Below are 18,399 nucleotides of genomic sequence, written 5' to 3'. Positions count from 1 at the left end.
GCCCGTGGCAAGTGCCTAGAATGGGAGCAGGCACCCACTGAGGTGCTCAGTATGTGTGAGCTCTTACGATTGTTATTATACATACAAATACACACCGTAAGTAATATACATATTATGTATTGTAGGATTGTTATTCTTGTCACTCTCCTGGGAACACTTATCTATGGTGGTTAATAATTACTTCCATTCAGCCAAATATATCAGACACGTCCTTAGGCACTGGGGACACTGAAATAGGCCATCACTGCCCTCAAGGAGCCCACGGTCTAAAGGGGGAAAGAGACACGCACAACCAGCATAGAGGGAAATCGGCACTGCCAGACGTACGATTCCATGCCCAGCGTCACACCTGAGGAGGGAGAGGTTTACGCTACCCGAGGGTCTTGGGAAGTCTTTCCAATCTGGTGCTTAAAGAATGCCTTTGCCAGGAGAGGAAAGGAGAAGGGAACCCCAGGCTGAGGGAACAGCATAAGCAGGAGCTAGGAGGCATGGGGATGCGTCTGGGTTTGGAGCAATCGGAGCACACCTTGGAGTTACCGGCAGGCCACTAGGAGCCACCCAAGATACTCAGCCACCTGTGACACGGATCGGTCCGGGGTAAAACACACAGACACGCCCAACTCTGATAGAAAGCAAAACGTGCAAGTCCCCCGATTGTGTCCCGGGCTACTACTTTCCAGGAGCAAAGCTGTTTCCCCACTCCCCTGAGAGCACGCAGAACAGAGGGCACAGCCGCCCCCAGCCCAAGTGCGGGCTGATTAGTCGGACGGCCGAGGCGACGCTGGGCGCCGGGCCTGCGCTCTGCCCTTCCCGGGAGCCAGAGAAGTGAGTCCGTTGGTCGGCGCTCCCGTTCTGTAGAGTCCTTCCGGGGCTCTCACACCCTTCTCCGGATGCCGAGACCGGTGCCTGAGCTGAGGGGAGGCTGGGCGGACGGCGAGGGACAGCGGGGTCCCAGGAGCCGGACCTGACCCGGGCCGTGCCCGAGATCGGATAGGTTGCGCGCACCGCGGGACTGCGCAGCCGGGACGGTCGCCTGGCGTCGGGACTCGGTGGACTGGAGCGCCACAGCCTCGCAGCAAGACCGCAACGCCCCGGTCCCCACAAAAGGGAAGACCTCCATCTTTGTCACCCCGAGGCCCGGCCAGTGTCAGGAAAAGTGAGGCGGAGGGCAGTTCGGAGCGCAGAGAAAGCCGGCGGAGGGCGCTTTAGGACGGGCCGGGGCGCCGGGCTCTCTGCCTGATGCCCGGGGCGCCGGCCGGGGCGGCCCCGCAGCTCCGCCGCGCCGTCGGATCGCCGCGAAGGCCGGCCCGAGGCTCGCAGGCAGGGAGAAGGGCCGGGCCGGGCGGCCGGGGCGCCCCCTCCCGCGAGCCCGGAGGGAGCGGCCGTGCGCGCCCGCCCGCTCTTTCTTTTTCGCGTCCCTCCCTCCGCTGCCCCCGCCCTCGCTCCCTATTTGGAGCGGAGACACCCCTGACGTCGGAGCCGCTCGGCTCGCCGCTCCCCCGCACCGCGCGCCCGCTCGGGGCCGCAGACGGCGCGCAGCGCAGCCCAGCCGAGCCTCGCGGGGCCGCCGCCAGCCCTGCCGGCCGCCTCCCGAGCCTCCCCGGGGGCGCCGGGCCTGCCGCCCCCGCGGCCCGCAGACAGCTCCGCAGGAACCGGCGGCCGCGCCGCGCTCCCGGCCGCCGCTGCCGCCGCGCGCGCGGTAAGTCCCGCCCGGGCCGGCACGCGGGCGCCCGGCTTCCAGAGGCTTCGGCCGCAGGGGCAGCGCCGCGCCCCCGGCCCGTCCGGCGGCCCGGGGCACGGGGCGGAGGCGCCTCCGGACGCCGGGGCTGGGGACGTGGGCGCGGCAACGGGGTGGCTGGGGGGCACCGCTGCGCCCCGAGCCCGTGCCCGGACTCGCCGGGGGTTTCCATTGCTCGCTGGGAGTTTCGGCGGCCGGGAGAGAAAGGGAGGGAGGTGCGTGGCGAGCGCACGCCGGGCGGGTCGAGGGCGGGTCGGGCCGCGCGGGCGCCGGGGCAGCGGCCGAAGCTCGGCCGTGGGGCTCGCGCGTCTCCCCGGCTCTGCCCGGGCCTCGCCGCGCCCGCGAGCCGCTCCGCTCCGGTACGTTTCTGCCTCCTTTTTGTCTCGCTCCCTGTCTTTCGGTCTCCCCATCCGACTGCCCGTGTCTCTCGTCCCTCTCTTTCCGTCCCCCTCTCTGTTCGGTCCCTTTCTTTCTGTTTCTTCTCCCCTTCTGCCTTCGTGTTCAGTCTCCCTGGGTTTGTGCTTCTGCCTTTATGTTCTCTCTGTCTCTCCGTCCTGCCCCTCTGGGGGAGTCCCTCAGGGTCTGTGCATCTCCCTGACCCCCCCACCCTCAAATTCAGACAACCCCCCAGTGTCGGAGGCACGAGCCCCCCCAGTGGGGTTCATGAATAGTTTCCTAGACCCGGTAAAAGAAGCGAAACCGTTCCCCTCCCTTCCGCCTGCCCCCGGGGCCTGGCCTGGGTCATCCCCCTGGAATTGAGTCTGGGGCAGGGGGAAGCCAGCCTTTCCGGGGGCTCAGTTTTCTTAAGAATTCCACCCCCGCGAGGCGGCCCGGACAACGGGGCCCCGCTGCCGGCCACCTGCCCGCCCCGCTCCCTGGGCGGGGCGGTTCTGATCTTTTACAAGCCGCTGTAAAGGGGGCAGCTGCCTGCCTTGGCGAGGCCAGGGGCTTGGCAGGCATCAGGGGAGAAGGGCACATTTTCAGGCTTTCTGAGGCCCTCGCCCAGCTGGAGGACACCAGCCTGTAACTACGGGAACCCCAGGAAAACAGAGGTCAGGGCTGGAGGCCAAAGGCTGGGCGCTGGCTGGGGAGGGCGGTGGGGAAGCAATTTGTCAACAAGGAGCCCCTCACCCTTTGTTACTGTGGAAACCACCAGCCTCCAGAAACTCCCCCAGATGCTGTGACTGCTTGGGTGTGGTTTGCCTTTAGTTGGGGCCAAAGAAAAGGCGAGACTGGAGCATTTCCTTGGTGACCCTGGCCCCCCCCCACCCGCCGCAAGCTGGACCTCTTTTCTCCTGGGCCTGCGCCTTGGAGGGGTGGATGGGGGGAGTAGGTGGTCTGCATTAGCCACGGTATATCCTCATTCTTTTAAAGTGAGATTTCAGACTGAGTTTGGCTCTTTCTCCCCACCCCCAGCCCCAAGGGTCGGAGGCTGCCGAGTGGGCAGGGATGCTGGTGAGGTCTGCAGTGGGACTTCTGCTGAGCAGATGTGCGGCGGGCCCTGCAGCAGCTCATTAGCATAGATTTGTTTTGGAGACCGTTTTTGGTCTGTGGGCAGGAGGGTCTGCAGGTGGGAGAGCCGTGGCCTGGGTCTGGGGGCTGTAGCCCGGCAGCTGGAGCCGCCCGGCAGAGGCGGGCAGGCCTTTGGAGCATGGGCCTGGCCCTGTGTGCCCGCCCCCTGGACAGTTAGTTCATGCTCTGCCAGCGCAGGGAGGAAGGAAGCCACCCTGCGGTGAGACTGGGGTCATGGAATCACAGTGGCCTTAAGCAACACGCTGGAGCCAGACTGCCCTTGAGGGAATCTGCTTAAATGGACATTCCCCGGCCATGCTCCCTCTTCTAGAGCAGCAAATGTGGGGCTCAGGAAGGCAAAGCAAATGTTCAGTGGCTCCGTCTCTAACTATTAGACTCTCCCTCACCCAGGCACACAGTGAGTCAATGGATGAGCTTGGGCCTGAACTTGTCGTTGGACCCCAGGGTGGGCCCGGGAGAGCCTGCTGAGCGGATCACGGCTGGGGTCTGACGCCTCTTGGCCTGCATCCCAGAGCGACCTTTCTAGCTGCACCATTCAAGGAAGTCCCTGTGCTCATTCCAAGACCTGCAGGGACTGCCCCAGCCTGGCTGAGCCCAAGCCTAGGGCTGTGGCCACAGAGGCCACGCCCTCCGCACCCGCAGCGGGGACAGCCTGGCAGCCAGGCCCAGCCTGTTTTCTCCGGGGGGGGGGGGGGGGGGAGAGGGGGAGGGTCCTAGGGGGTTGATCTCTCCAAGACCCTGTCTCTTCAGTCAGTGGCCCCAGGGTGAGAGTCTGAGTGGGTTCTTCCTCTCGGCTCCCGCCCTGGCGGGTCCGGGTGGGAGGCAGCACTCTACAGTTTATAAAACCCTTTCTGAGCTATCATCTCATATGGTTGAGTTTCCCCTAAATCCACTCTCATCAGGGCAACTGCAACCCCGGATTTAGATATTTTCAGGACCCGCCCAGGATCTGGTGGGAGGAGGTGAGGGAGGGGGAGGGCAAGGGGCATCTTGCAGGAGGCAGGGGGGTGGGGGCAGAGTTCAGGGACCCCAGGCTAGCCCTAGGGGTGATGTTACCGAGGCTTTATTCCGTGGCAGCCGCCCTCTGCAGGCCTTTCTGTGCACTTCATGTGCCCACCTTACAGATGAGGAAATTGAGGCACAGAAAGTTTAAGTTGGCTGAGGTAGGATGTGAACCTGGGTCTGTGGCAGTCAGTGGTGGGGAACCAAGAGCTGGCCCTGTGTGTATGTGGACAGGAAAAGCAGGGGGGGGAGGTGCTGGGGTCATCTGGTCTGATCAGTTCAAGAACAACACACCACAAACGCCACGTGCTTGCTGTGCGAATCTCCATGTCGCCCGGATGCTGGGCCCACAGATAGAAGCCTCCATCCGACTCAGGTGGGGCTGTAGGTGGGAAAGGTGCCAGGAGAGGTTATGGGAGCAGGAGTTGAAGTTGGGGAGAAGCTGCCTTTGCCACCAAGGATTTGCCAGGCCTGCCCTCACCTGCTCCCACACCAGGCTGGTTGCTGTAGGGAACGGTGACACCAGGGGCCTGTGTGGATGTGTGACTGGCAGTGAGTGGACCATTCTAGCAAGAAAATCCTGGTGTACGTGGCCTGAATATTCAGGTTTGCCCCAGAGAGGAAACGGGCAGCAGTTGTTCAGTTCTTACAGAAAATCGACTCTGCTCTACGAAGGGTTTCACGGTAGGTATGGGTGGGCTAGAGGTCTCCCTGGAAATCTAGGCCCCTCCAGTGACTTGAAGACTTCATTCCAGGACCTAGAATCCAGGAAGCGGGGTGGATGGCTCCCGTCAGCAGTGCTCTTATGGGGGCCACTTCCCTGGAGAGTTTGGGGGGCCATAGCTCCTAACCTGGCTGGGCCTCAGAATCATGTGAGAGCGCTTGTAGATGATGCCCAGGCCACGGCCTGGACCTGTGGGGTCAGAATATCCAGGGCTGGGGCCCGGGCATGTGGGTTTTGGCAAGCATCTCCGGGAAGATGCTAGGATCTGGGAGGGGTGGAAACAGAGAGAGGACGCCGAAGGCCCAACCACGAAGCCTGTTCTTGCTGCCCCACCCCCGGCCCCTCCCCAGGGACCTTCTGAACCAAGGATCCTGAGAAAGCCACCCAGCGGCTCTGCTGTGTTTGTCCACTGCCTGTTCTCTGGTGTGAGAGATCTGGGTGCTCACCTCCTTGGTCTGTGCCTCAGTTTCCACGGTGCTGGCGTGGGTCAGCCAGCGACCCCTCCCCTCCCCCAGGGAACTTTCTTTCTGTGTTGTTCGCAGCCTCAGGATGTGTCTGGTGTTTGCACAAGGCCTCTGAGGATCTGGGGGGTTTGGATTTGGGACTGGCAGTGGGGTGGTGAGAAGACATCCCCCCCCACCCCGGGCTGAGGATTCCCCTGTTGAAATCTCGCCACGACTCTGAGGCAGGTTGTGTTAGGCCTTTCCTGAGGCTCCAAGGACCCAGGGATCAGCCCTGGCTGCACTCTTATCAGTTGGGGTGTGTGTGTGTGTGTGTGAGGGTGTGTGTGTGGGGTCTCATGGGCATTGGAGTCAGGAGTGGGACTTGAACTCTGCTCCCAGGTAGTGTGAATAAGGATAAGAGACGCAGCCTGCTGGGGCAGGGAGCCCCAGGCCTCTTGCCAGCTCCGGACCCTTCCCTGGACACCTTCTCTTCCTGTTTCTGGCTTTATCCTCTGGGAGCCTTTCCATCTGCAAAGGTAGCAGGTGCTTACCTTGCTAGTGTCCATGCTCAAATCCTGGTGTTAGTCAGTCCTGATCTTGTAAGCTTGAGCAAATCTCTTAACCTCCCTGTGCCTCAGTTTCTTCCTCTATAGAATGGGGGAGATAGTAGTATCTATCTCATGGGGTCGTTGTAAGGACCGCATAAATGCCTACATGTTAGAAGCACCCAGAACAGTGCCTAGTCCACAGTTAGTACCAGCTCTTCCTACTGTGAGACAGGCAGGGAATGTGCTGGGCTGTTAGTGATGAAGCCCCTCTCCTTGCTTTTACGAGTGCAGTCCCCTCAGCCAGGAGCTCCCCCCTCTCCCCATCATTGGCAACTCACTGCAGTCCTGAATTACATCCAGAATTAAGGGGGCGCCTGGGTGGCTCTGTCGGTTAAGCGTCTGCCTTCGGCTCAGGTCATGATCTCAGGGTCCTGGAATCGAGCCCCGCATCGGGCTCCCTGCTCAGTGGGGAGCCTGCTTCCCCCTCTCCCACTCCCCCTGCTTGTGTTCCCTCTCTCTCTCTCTCAAATAAATAAATAAATTCTTTTTTTTTTTTTTTTTTTTTTTTAAGATTTTATTTATTTATTTGAGAGAGAGAGAATGAGAGAGAGAGCACATGAGAGGGGGGAGGGTCAGAGGGAGGAGCAGACTCCCTGCAGAGCAGGGAGCCCGATGCGGGACTCGATCCCGGGACTCCAGGATCATGACCTGAGCCGAAGGCAGTCGCTTAACCAACTGAGCCACCCAGGCGCCCTCAAATAAATAAATAAATTCTTAAAAATAAATGCAGAATTAAGAATCTCTCCTTCTCTGCACTCCAGCCATCTCTGACTATCTGAACAGCTGCTTCCTCGAAACCCACCTCCTTTGACCTCCTCCTCTAGGCTCTGAGCTCTGAGTGGGTGTAGGGTCTGGGGCCCCAGCTCCCTTGCCCTCACCCTTGCCTCTGTCTCCCCCACCACCTAGAAGGTGCTCAGTGGACTGAGCGCTAAACTGCAGGGAACCGCACGCCTCAGTGGAAGAGCATTGCTTGGCCCGATTTGCCGGGGTGGGGGGCCTTGGGGATGACCCCTTGGCAAAGCAAGGGGGGTTGTTGGCCTGGGGAAATCCGTCTTCCCACCCTGGCGTTCTAGGAGTCCCATGACTTGTGGCGTGACCTTCAGGGAGGGAGGAAGAGATGAGAATCCGTGGGTGAGGCTCTTGTCGGAGGAAGGAAGGTCCCCCTGCTGTCTAAAAAAATTGGCTGAGTTGCCGCTTGAAAAAACAAAAAAAGCATAAACCAACAAAAAAGAAAACCTGCTAGCAAAGAGCTCACCCCAGCGCGAGGGGGGCAGCAGGGATTCTTGGGGGTTGGGTGTGAGGGCGGCCAGAACGTGGGTGCATCCGATGGCAAGTGTGTGTGGGTGGGAGAGACTAGCCCGGGGTCTCCCCTGCCTCCTGCTCGCGCCCAGGGGCCTGAGGCCTGCCCCGCCTTCCCCGCGCCTTCCCAGGGGATGAGGACTGGCCTGAGCGGGGGGCCTGCTGATTGCATCCTCCCAGGCCTTCTCCCCAGCAGTGCTGTACTCCCCATCTTAGGGTAGGGGCAAGTAGGTGCAGAGAGGTGAGCTTTATTTCTGGAAGTCACACAGCTCCCAGGTGGGAAGGCCAGACTTGAACTGGGGGACTCCAGGGGCCATGCTTGTGGGGGCAGGGCAGTTGGCCGGAGCTCAGGGCTGCTGGCCTGGACAAGCAGACCGTGGCTCCAGCCCCCTCTGAGGTTGGCTTACAGGACCCCCCCCCCCCACTCCGTGGGCACCGCTGGATTAGCTCTGGCCTGTGTACTTGCTATAACCTGACCCTAATAACCAGTCCCCATGCTCCAGGCCCGTGACTCCCCTAAAACCTCACCACTGCCCTGTCTCTCAATAAGCCTTGTTATTCCCCACCCCCAGTCTCAGCTCTGCCCCCCCTTTAGCCTGGTCCTGGCCCATGGCTGCCATTCCAAACCCCACCAAATTCAGCTGCAAAGCAGACCCGCGGAGCTCCAGGCTACTTCCATACCACCCAGGTCTCAACTCCCAGTCACCTCCTGCCCAGCCTGGTCTTCCTGAGGAATCGCCGCAGGGTCAGGTAGAGGACAAAGTCCCCAGACCTGTCTGAGGTCTCTGAGGGAGCTGCGGCCTCGGGTGGTCCCCGCGAGGCCCCTCGTGGTGTGCTGTGGTCAGACCCCGACTCAGAGCCTAATTCCCTGGGCACAGAAGAGGACTCCGTGGGGTCAGGGAGCCTCCTGGGTGCCCAGCTTGTTGAAAAATTAGTTAGGCTGCCAGTTAGGAATGAGTCCGTTCTATCTGGTTAGGATGTGGTTGTACTGAAAACATGGGCTTTGCTGTCCATCTTGTGAGTGAGACCGGAAACCCGTGGGTGAGAGCCAGGGTCATGACACAAACACATTTGGGATGGGGCAGGCCGTCCCGACTCACCTCCTACTGCTCTCCCTGCTTCACCCCTCCCTGCTGGCTGAGAGCAGGGGTCACCCAGGCGTTGGGGTCCAGTGAGATAGGACTTGTCTCTGCTTCTGGAGACCTCCTGCAGGGAGAAGGGGCTGAGCAGAACTTCGTGGGTGGAGGGAACACAGTGATGTGGAGGTGGTCACAGCCCTGCAGGCTGGCCTGGGCCATCCCCTAGAGCCCAGCTGAGCCAACCCACCTAGGTTTTCCCTGGAGCAGCAGACAAGACCCCCAACCCCTCCCCCTTCCTGGACACTTCACCAAGGAGGCGGGCTGAGGGTAGGATCGTTCTGAACGGGAACGTCCCCATTCTAGTGCTGGACATCTGGGGGACAGCACCTGGCCCCTGGTCCCGACTCGGCCATGCCCGGGCCCCTCTTGGGACCGTCCCAAGGCATGGAATCCCGGACTGACTGAGCTGGACCAGTTCCCGAGCCTGGCTCCATGTCAGAGGCACCTTGGAAGCTTGCTAGAAATTCGAAGTCCTGCTCCACCCTAGAACCTCACTCCGCAAGTCCCCAAGGGTCTCAGGGGATTCTCATGATCTGCCGGGTTTGGAAACCAGCGGTCCAGGGCACCTCACTCATTTTAGAGGTCGGGACACTGAGGCCTGGGTGTCCAGGGTCGCACAGCAGGGGCGGACTCCTTGCTCCCCATCCAGCGCCCTTTCCCATGTCCTGTCCCCAGAGCACCCCCTTGCAGGCCTTGCCCTCATTTCCAAGTCGCTCTGAAGCCTCCCTCTTCCATACATTTGGAGGTGGGGGAGAGGGCAAAGCCTAGGGAGGTTGAAGTTGGGGAACACTGGGAGAGCCCCCTCTAAGAGCAGTCCTTTAGACACACGCTGCCCTGCAGCGCCATCTTCTGGCAAATTCTGGTATTAGCGTCTCCTTCCATCCAGTCTACAGAGGGTCAAGCGCTTGTTTTGTTCTTGAAGGTTGGGATGGAACTGGGGATAAATAAGGATGTTTGTAAAGACTCAGGGCTTGAGGCTCTGGTGGGGCATCCAAAAAAGAAATAGCCTGGTCCGGGGTTAGCTGTTTCGCCTGACGCCCAGCCAGCCAAGGTGGCCCAAGAAGTCACAGTGCCGGACGGAGGTTAGCTTTCCTGGTGGCTGACCCGCGCGGGCGGCGTGCCCAGGAGACGCGCCGGGTGGCCAGCCCCTCGAGGGCAGGCACTGCGTTTCCTGGGCAAGCTTTTGTGTTTCCCAGAGGGCCCGAAGCATCACAGTCCTCTGCCATCCCATCTCTCCATCCCCATTTCTTAGATGAAGAAACCGAGGCACAGACATAAAAAGTAAGTTGCTCGAAGCTGCACAGGAGGGTATGAAAGTAACACGCGCAGAGCGTGCGTTCTCTGCTAGCCTCACCGCTGAGGGCTTTCGTGCCGTCTTCCTGACGCCCATCCCACGCGCGTATGTTAGCAGCCCCACTGTCGGGGTCCAGAAAGGAGAAGTAACTTGTCCAAGGTTGTGCTTCGCTGGCAAGCGGTGGAGCTAGGATTCGAACCCAGGCAGTCGGGGGTCAGAGCCCATGCTTGTCGCACCACCGTCCCCTCTGTCCACGGCCCGCTGGGCCCCGCTGGCCTCACCTGCAGTCTGTGCTCAGTCCTAGGGCTCTGGAGGCCACGGGCACAATGCTTCGGGTCCTGGTTGGGGCCGTCCTCCCCGCAATGCTGCTGGCCGCCCCGCCGCCCATCAACAAGCTGGCCCTGTTCCCGGACAAGAGCGCCTGGTGTGAGGCCAAGAACATCACCCAGATCGTGGGCCACAGCGGCTGTGAGGCCAAGTCCATCCAGAACAGGTGCGATGCAGGGGCGGTGGGGGGAGGGGCTGGGGACGGGGCAGGGGGGCAGGAGGGAGGCAGAGGACGGGGCGGCCCATCCCCGCCGCCGCGGTGTCACGGGCACAGTGACCTCTCCTCCCGCAGGGCGTGCCTAGGACAGTGCTTCAGCTACAGCGTTCCCAACACCTTCCCGCAGTCCACCGAGTCCCTGGTTCACTGTGACTCCTGCATGCCGGCGCAGTCCATGTGGGAGATCGTGAGTACCGCCGCCGCCCCTGCCTGCCCGGCCTCCACCCACAGCCTGCGCGGGCCGTGGCCACAGGGCGTAGCGCTCAGCACCCACCGTGTGCCGGGGCCGAGCCTTGTGCTGGGGATCCAGACGCGGCCCTTGCCGCGGGATGGCTTATGCGTCTGACGCCAGTGTGCACGGGACAAGAGATCTTTCTTACGTCAGTCACACGATGAAATCCTTTCAGTGGTTTCCCGTTGTTTTAAGATGAGACCCAAATCCTTGCTGGGTCCCACAGTGCCCAGCATGGCCTGGCTTCCCAGGCTCTTGAGTTTGTCTCGCCTCTCTCATCCTTTTTACTTGCTTGACACTTGACATCAACGTGCTTTCTTTCAATCTCTTACACCTGCTCTGCTTGCTATGACCACAGGGCCTTTGCACATGCTCTTTTCCCTGTTTGGAATAACTTTCTTCTCCTCACCCAGTTAATGTCTATTCATTCTTCTGCTCTTGGCTCAGCACTATTCTCAGTGCCCTTTCCCATCCCCCTGAGCACCGTGTGCCTCACAGTTTTCCATCTGCATTTGGGTGATTGTGACAAGTCTTTTCCCCCCTGCTAGGCTCTGAATTCTTTGAGGGACCATGCCTATCCTTGTGTCCCCAGCACTGGCAGGGAGTAGGTGCTCTGTGGAAAAGGGAGGAAGGATGGGAAAAAGGAAGAGCTGTTGGAAAAGTGTTAATTAGGAGAAGAGCGAGACCCTGCAAGGTTCAGTAGGGCAGACCTAGGCTGGGCTGCGGCTTTGGGATGGGGTTCTTTGAGGAAGTGATGTCTGAGCGCAGACCCAAAGGTTAAGTAGAAGTTAAGTGGGCCAGCTTGGGGTAGGTGGTCCAGGGTGGGTTAGGTGAGGACCTTCCAGGCAGAGGGAACAGCATGTGCAAAGTCTCGGGCAGATTAGGCAGCTCAGAGTTGGTGGGAGTGGCACAAGGTCAGGGGTGGAGAGGCAGCCTGAAGGTCCTGGGGGGGCCTTGGTAAGGAGTCTGGACTTTTCTTCAAGTGCAGTGGGGAGCGCTGAGGGGGACTGTGGGCAGGGCAGGCCCCGTTGGATTTCTCCCCTCAGGCTGCTGTGAGGGAATGGGTAGGGAGGTGGCAGGACTGGCTGAGAGGAGACAAGTCGGGTGGCTCCTGCAGGGGCTCGCCCTCCTCCCTGTGGAGGGGCCCACAGAGCTAACTGGGGTACCCCCCCAGGTGGGCTCAGGCATTTTGGGGTCTCTGGGATTGTTGGTCCCTTGAGGAGTGTTGTTGCCCTTGGGGCCTCTGGAAACATGTCTTCCCTTCTCTCCTGTCCTCTGCAGGTGACCTTGGAGTGCCCCGGCCACGAGGAGGTGCCCCGGGTGGACAAGCTGGTGGAGAAGATTCTGCACTGTAGCTGCCAGGCGTGCGGCAAGGAGCCGAGCCACGGGCTGAGCGTCTACGTGCAGGGCGAGGACACGCCGGGCTCCCAGCCGGGCACCCATCCCCACCCCCACCCTGGCGGGCAGACCCCCGAGCCCGAGGATCCCCCCGGGGCCCCCCACGTGGACGAAGAGGGGGCTGAGGACTGAGGCCCCAACTCTTCCTCCCCTCTCGTCCCCTGTGGAATGTTGGGTCTCACCCTTGGGGGAACGGTGGGGAGAAAGGCTGGAGCCCCCCTTTGGCACTGGATGGACTTGGATTCAGACTTGGACTGGGAATGCTTTCCGGTTGCCATGGAGATCTGAAGGGAGGGGTTGGGGCCAAGCTGCACAATTTAATATATTCAAGAGTGAGGGGAGGTAGCAGAGGTCTTCAGGGTTCTTTTTCAGATGGGGGGGTGGTTCTCTTCCTTTCTGCCTCCTAGAGATGTGCCTTCGGGAGGGGGAGGAGGTCGGCTAAGCTGCTGAGGTGGGTGTGAGGTCCTCACCGCCCCTGGTGGGGCAGGGCCCCTGGGGTGCAGATGGTGGAGTGGGGGCCCTGAGCTGAGGGTGGGCTCCTTGCCAGCAGCAGCCTTGAGGGAGGGGCTGGGCCCAGGCTATAGGAAGACCCCTGGCAGAAGCTCTAGCCCCGTAGGCTTCCCCAAAGGCCTCCCATCCCCAGGACAGCTTCTCCCCAGTGGCACCGAAATGGCCCTCCCTCAATGGCGTGCTTGGGAGTCAGGTCTGGGCAGGACCCTGCTGACTCATGGCCCTGGAGCTGGGAGCCGGGCTCTTGGGGCCTCTCTGGCTTCCTTGGCTTTCCAGGTGGTGGAGGAAGGCAAGGGAGGAGACTACCTGGGCCAGGGGGAGGGGAGGGCTCCCGGACCATCACCGGAGTATCCCTCTCCCCCTCCCTCTCCAAGATGGTAGTGCCTCCCACCGCCCCCCAAGTTTTGGGCCCCTTGGAAAGCTGATGGAGCCAGCCTTCCCCTCCTGGGGAGCTCTTTCTAAATGTCTGACGGCGGGGAGGCTCCAAGGAGGGACCTGGGTGGGATGGACTCTGGCTGAGCCTCAAGAAACCAAGAAGAGGAGGGGGGAGGGCTCATGGCGGCCAGTGTCCCCACAGCTCTCCAGCACCCCGTCCCACCCATCACCTCCCTCCCAGCTGCACTTTAACCCAGAGGGGGAGTGGGGTCCCGGGGACAGGGCGGGCGGGCACCCACACCTGCCTGTGTCCGCTCTTCTGTCCCCAGGGCGGCTGTCAGCTCCCCTGGCCTCCTGCCTGGGGCGCCTCGGCCCCCCCTTCCCATGGCTGTTCCGACAAGAGCTTCCGGAGCTTGTAACCAGTAGATTGTTTCCCTGAGTTTTCTCATGAATAAATTCGTTCAATGCTTGTGTTCTCTTCCTCACGTGATGGCTCTGCCGACCCAGGGTCCCCCAGGGGGCCCTCCGCGAGGCCTGGGGGAGGGGATCAGGCTGCACGGTGAGCCCCGCGAGCAGACCCTCTGTGCGGCCCAGTGGCCGCTGCCTCCCTGGCTCCCACCTCTTTCCTTGGGCGCCCATTTCCAGCCTTGTGTGTACCTTGGGTGGGCCTCCAGACCAGGCGCGTCTAATCCTGACCCTTGGGGGCCTCTTAGGCTTGCTCATGCCATCTCTTCCCCCTCACAGTGACCCAGCATCAGCCCTTCCCTGGACCCCAGTCTAGCCCGGCCCAGAAGAAGGGGAAAGAGACAAAACCAGTGGTTATAAAGGAATATATGAGGTGGGGTGCTGTGCTAAGTACTTTACATAAAGTCGCTCACTTAATCCTCAGCACCACCCTGTGATGCAGATGTTGCCCGCACTGTACGGATGAGGCGTGGGAAGAGGGGAGGGATTACGTCAACTGTCCAGGGCCGGGCGGTTGGGAGATGGCAGCCAAGGGCTCGAGCCCAGGCCTGATCACTGCTGTCAGCATAACCTTAGCGCTTGTCACTTGTGTCTCCTGCCATGTGCCACGTGGGTGCCTGACCACCTCACAGTGACCCTGTGGGCTTGGGATCATTACCCCCATGCCATTCGGTCCCCCCAAACTCTCCATCATTGAGACACAGCAGGGCTGGTGGGCTGGGTGAGGGCCCGGACCCTTTCTTCCTCACCCACATTGCTGTAAACGCCACATACCAGGCAATTTGCATATATCACTTCTGATCCATGGAAAATCCTTTTGCAACTGAGCGCGTTTATGCCCTGGGAGTGCTGTGCACGGGCGGGGAAGCAGCGGCGCCCGGAGTCTAATCTTGCGCCCTCTAGCGACGACGGTGGTGTACCACACGCGTGATTTCCTCGGCGGACACGGCCTTCCCTGCATGGCTGCTCTGCGCTGTTGTGCGGGTTGTGTACTTCCCAGCTCCAGAATGGCGCTTCTTGCAGTTGTGCGGACGTAACCAGCCACGGGGGCCCTGCGTCCCTGACGTGGAGTTGGATTGGAGAGAAGTATACCCCCTGCGTGCAGACTTCAGTGACCCCTAGTCTGGTAGGGACAAGCCCTGGTCATGTTAATAGCCATTCTATACGGCTGGCGGTGAGGCCTGACCCAAGGGCGCAGAGAAGATGCTGCGGGGCTTCCAAGGACTCAGGGACCAGGTCCAAATGCAGGACTTCCTGGGGCCGTGTCCCCGGTGCTGGACCTCTGAGAACCCAGTACCGTGTTCGCAGGATGAATCTTGGTCAGGAGCCGCCTCCAACCTGTGTATGGAACCAGGCAGGGTAGACATATAAAGAAATTAAGAGGCTCGTTGAAAAGAAAGCAGGAAGGTGGGTTGGCGTGGCTGGTGGCAGGTCTGGAATGCTAGCCAGAGTTCGGACTTCATTCTCTTTGCAGTAAGAGCCCCGGAGAGCTCTGCACAGAGCTGGGTTTCCGAGAGAGTGGAGACGGACGGCGGTGACTGCAATGGTCCGGGCAGAAGACAGAGACGGGAGACCATAGAGGCCAGAATTGGGTGTGGGCAAAGGGGAGGCGGAGCCAGGCAGGGGAGGCGCCGCTGATTGGATTCGGGAGCAGCAGATGGGAGGAGCCAGATTTGAGTGCTGACGTCACTTGTTATGCCAGCCTGCAAATGGGCAAATGGGCGTGAGATGGGGCGTAGTGACTTCGATTTTCCTTGTCAACCTCAAGCTGAACCACCAAGAGGGCCCAGGAAAAACATTTCAGGTCCTCCTCTGCCCTTCGCTCTCCCCCCCCCCCCCCCCGGCCCCACAGCAATGGTGGAAAGATCTTAAAATCTTTACAAGGGATTAACACTGACAGCACAGGCCCCTCTTGGCAAAGGGTGGGTAAGTAATTAGCACCAGCTACCCCGCCTTATTTGCCTACATGGAGCCTACAACTCCCAGCTCGTTTTCTTCCCCTGCTCCAAGCCTCTGGGGATATCCAGTCAGCCTGGGGTTTAAATTCTGGCTGGGCCACTTCCTAGCTGTGTAATCTTGAGGAGGTCAGTTAAACTCCCTGAGGCTCAGTTTGCCCATCTGCAAAATGGGGACTAATGATCACACTTCTCTTACTCCCAGGGTCATGGTGAGCTTTATATAAATTAATGTACGAGTGGAGCTTGGAACAGTGCCTGGCATGTAGTAAGGACACGTGGCTGGCTCAGTCCACAGAGTATGTGACTCTTGATCTCAGGGTCCTAAGTTCAAGCCCCATGCTGGGTGTAGAGCTTACATTGCAGAACAAAACACACACACACAAGAAAAATGCCGGCTGTCACTATAATTATTGAGAATGAAAGACTGGGTCACAACTGCTGGTGGCTGGGCTGATAGTTTTGTTCATTCATTCATTGAACAGATGTTTATTGAGAGACTGTTATGTGCTGAGGATAGAGCAGTGAACAAAACAGACAAATCCCCGGCCTCATGGAGTTTATCCGGTTAATCAGCGCCTTCTGTGAGAGCAGCTTTGAGCAGGCTTCACAGCCTCCCTGGATCTCGGTTACTCCATCCCCATAATGCGGAGCTCTGGCGGGCATGGAGGTCTGGGGCAGGGGACTTCAGAAGAGTCAGCTGTTCCAGCGTGGCACCGGCCTTCTCCTCCAGAGAGGGAGCTCCCCATGGCTAGAAGTAATTGAGCAAAGGCTGAGCATCCGTGAAGGTCCCTCTCTACCCTGAAAGGTTAAGGAAGTCTGGGGCTTTAATATTCCATGACAGGTATGATAAACTTAGGAGCATGAGCACACACATGGAACTTTTGAAAAAGTTCTTAAATTCAAGATAATAGTGTGGCCACAAGGTGGCACCACTACCCAGGCCCAATCTTGGAAAAAATTAAAAAAAAAAAAATAGTTAAGGGGTGCCTGGGTGGCGCAGTGGGTTAAGCATCTGACTCTTGGTTTCGGCTCAGGCGGTGGTCTCAGGGTCATGAGATCGAGCCCCTGTTGGGCTTCATGCTCAGCGTGGAGTCTGCTTAAGACTCTCTCCCTCTCTCTCTCTGCCCCTCCCTCCCGAGCCCGCGTGTGTGCGTGTGTGTGCGCGTGCGCACGCTCTCTCTCTCTCAATAAATAAATAAATAAATCTTTTTAAAAAATTATAGTTAAGGGTCGCCTGGGTGGCTCAGTCGTTAAGCGTCTGCCTTAGGCTCAGGTCATGATTCCAGGGTCCTGGGATCGAGCCCCACATCAGGCTCCCTGCTCCGCAGGAAGCCTGCTTCTCCCTCTCCCACTCCCCCTGCTTGTGTTCCCTCTCTCGCTGTGTCTTTGTCAAATAAATAAATAAATAAAACCTTTAAAAAAAATTATAGTTAAGTACAGATCACAATATAACAAATGTCTCTGAACGTGTCACCCAGGATGAACAAATATTAACAAATTTGTCATGTTTTCTTTAGGCCTTTAAAAAAAATAATAAAGGCCCCGAATCCACAGAGCTGGTAAGCAACAGCAATGGGATCCCAAGTCTGGTCTTTATGTTTTCAGCCTAGCGCCTCATATCCTGTCCTCTGGGACATGGCAGAAATTGTCATAGGGGTGTCACATGGGAGGGAGGACAGGCCTCCTTTTCCTGCTACATAGACCCGTCTCTGGGCACGACTGGGACTCTGGGCCCCAAATAGTGGCTTGGGGGTGGGTGGGGCGCTGCAGGGTCTTGAGGTTTTTCTGTCTTGGGTGTTGGGCAGTTCCGAGTTTCAGTTCCACTTGGTCTCTTGCTGCTGGTGACCTTGGATGAGGCCCTTGGCCTCTCTGAGCCTCAGTTTAACACCTACCTATCAGCACTATTGTAGTGGTAGGAATAAGAGAATAATAAAGTCCCTGGAACATAGCAGGAAACTTATACGTGGGGGGGTATGACTTTTCTGTTTCTGCGGAGGGAAAAAGACCCCCTTCGCTCTCAGATTCCCTTTATGTTGCTCTTCATTTTCTTTTTTTTTTTTTTCTAAAGCAGTGATCCCTTTACGACGACTTTAAGAGTCTATTATGCTTATTGTTTATTGTCTGTCTCCTTCCACTAGAACATAAACTCCATGAAGCTGGATCTTTGTTGTGGTTACTGTAGTGTCCTAATTGGCCAGAACAGTGCCTAACATCTAGTAGGTGCTCGATAAATGTCTGTTGAACGAATGAGTGGAACCCGCAGTACTGATCTGTGAAGCATCTGGTAGAGACTCTTCTTAGCTGGGGGGGGGGGGGGGGGAGCACCTTCCGAGGGTGCTATCTGCAGTACCTCTACCCCATCTGGCCTAGGGATTCCCAAATCTGTTCACACTCTTTGTTAGACTGGGAGTCCCAGCACATCACGCACTTTGTGCCTGCTGCTGTCGGGGAGTGGTAGGTTCCTGCTCAAAGGACCCCGAGGAGAAGGTAACCTGCTGTTTGAAGGTTTGAAGGAAGCATTATACGGGTTATTATATATTATGTATACTATTATATGCAGGTACATATGTGCATATATATGTGTGTGACATCTGGGCGTCAAGCGAGCTCCCCAGTAGCTCCCAATGGGCTCCCGCTGCTAGCGCGGCGACCCCCGCTGCGGGTGGGCAGCCCCCCAACTGGGGAGCAGTCCTAGATAAAGGCGGCCACAGCCCCTCCTCTGAGTTCCTCCTGCGCCGCAGCCACGTCAGGTGGGAGAGGGGTGTGCGGGGACGGGGCGGCGGGGGAGGGTGGAGGCCGTGACCCGGAGGTGCGGAGGACCCCGCGCGCTGCGGGGCGGGGGCTCGGCTCTCCCCGCCCACCGCAGGGCGGGGCGCAGGCTCCGCGGCGCTGGGACCGCGCGCTCCTGGAAGCGCCACCGGCTCCTCCGGGCGCGCGGGCCCCTCGCGGTGCCTCCCGGGCTCCCTGGGCGCCTGCCCCGCCCGCGGCAGCCTCTTCTTCCCCAGCCCCGCGGCGCCTGTCGCAGTCGCTGGCAGCGGAGCAGCGCCGAGCGCCCAGGTACCGAGCGCGGGCGGGAGCGGGGCCGGGGACCCGGCGGCGACGCGGCCGCCGCTGCTGCTCCTGTCCCCGCGGGCCAG

The 18,399-nt window shown here is 59.5% G+C and overlaps 1 protein-coding gene across 4 annotated transcripts; it reads left to right on the top strand.

Annotated features, from left to right (window-relative positions):
* Window positions 1-1,495: 1,495 nt before the first annotated feature.
* Window positions 1,496-13,308, top strand: NBL1 (NBL1, DAN family BMP antagonist). 4 transcript variants are annotated; one of them, XM_078073736.1, is made up of 4 exons: window positions 1,496-1,699; window positions 10,079-10,273; window positions 10,400-10,511; window positions 11,838-13,308. In XM_078073736.1, the coding sequence occupies exons 2-4, from the start codon at window positions 10,107-10,109 to the stop codon at window positions 12,084-12,086; spliced, it is 528 nt and encodes a 175-aa protein (XP_077929862.1). In that variant the 5' UTR covers window positions 1,496-1,699; window positions 10,079-10,106; the 3' UTR covers window positions 12,087-13,308. The 4 variants fall into 4 exon arrangements, with proteins under 4 accessions (XP_077929862.1, XP_035971465.1, XP_077929861.1 ...); XM_036115572.2 differs by having other exon boundaries at window positions 1,551-1,675; XM_078073735.1 differs by lacking the exon at window positions 1,496-1,699 and adding an exon at window positions 1,992-2,097.
* The last annotated feature ends 5,091 nt before the right edge of the window (window positions 13,309-18,399 follow it).

Source organism: Halichoerus grypus, chromosome 5 (genome assembly GCF_964656455.1).
Source record: "Halichoerus grypus chromosome 5, mHalGry1.hap1.1, whole genome shotgun sequence".
Taxonomy (NCBI): Eukaryota; Metazoa; Chordata; class Mammalia; order Carnivora; family Phocidae; genus Halichoerus; species Halichoerus grypus.
This window is presented reverse-complemented; position numbering and strand designations above follow the sequence as displayed.

Excerpts from the sequence above, each read along its gene's own strand:
- NBL1 (XM_036115574.2), top strand. The coding sequence starts at position 9,739 with ATGAAGAAACCGAGGCACAGACATAAAAA. Across the intron at positions 9,768-10,078 it reads CCGAGGCACAGACATAAAAA|TCCTAGGGCTCTGGAGGCCA; the intron begins GTAAGTTGCTCG and ends GTCTGTGCTCAG. Across the intron at positions 10,512-11,837 it reads CGCAGTCCATGTGGGAGATC|GTGACCTTGGAGTGCCCCGG; the intron begins GTGAGTACCGCC and ends TGTCCTCTGCAG.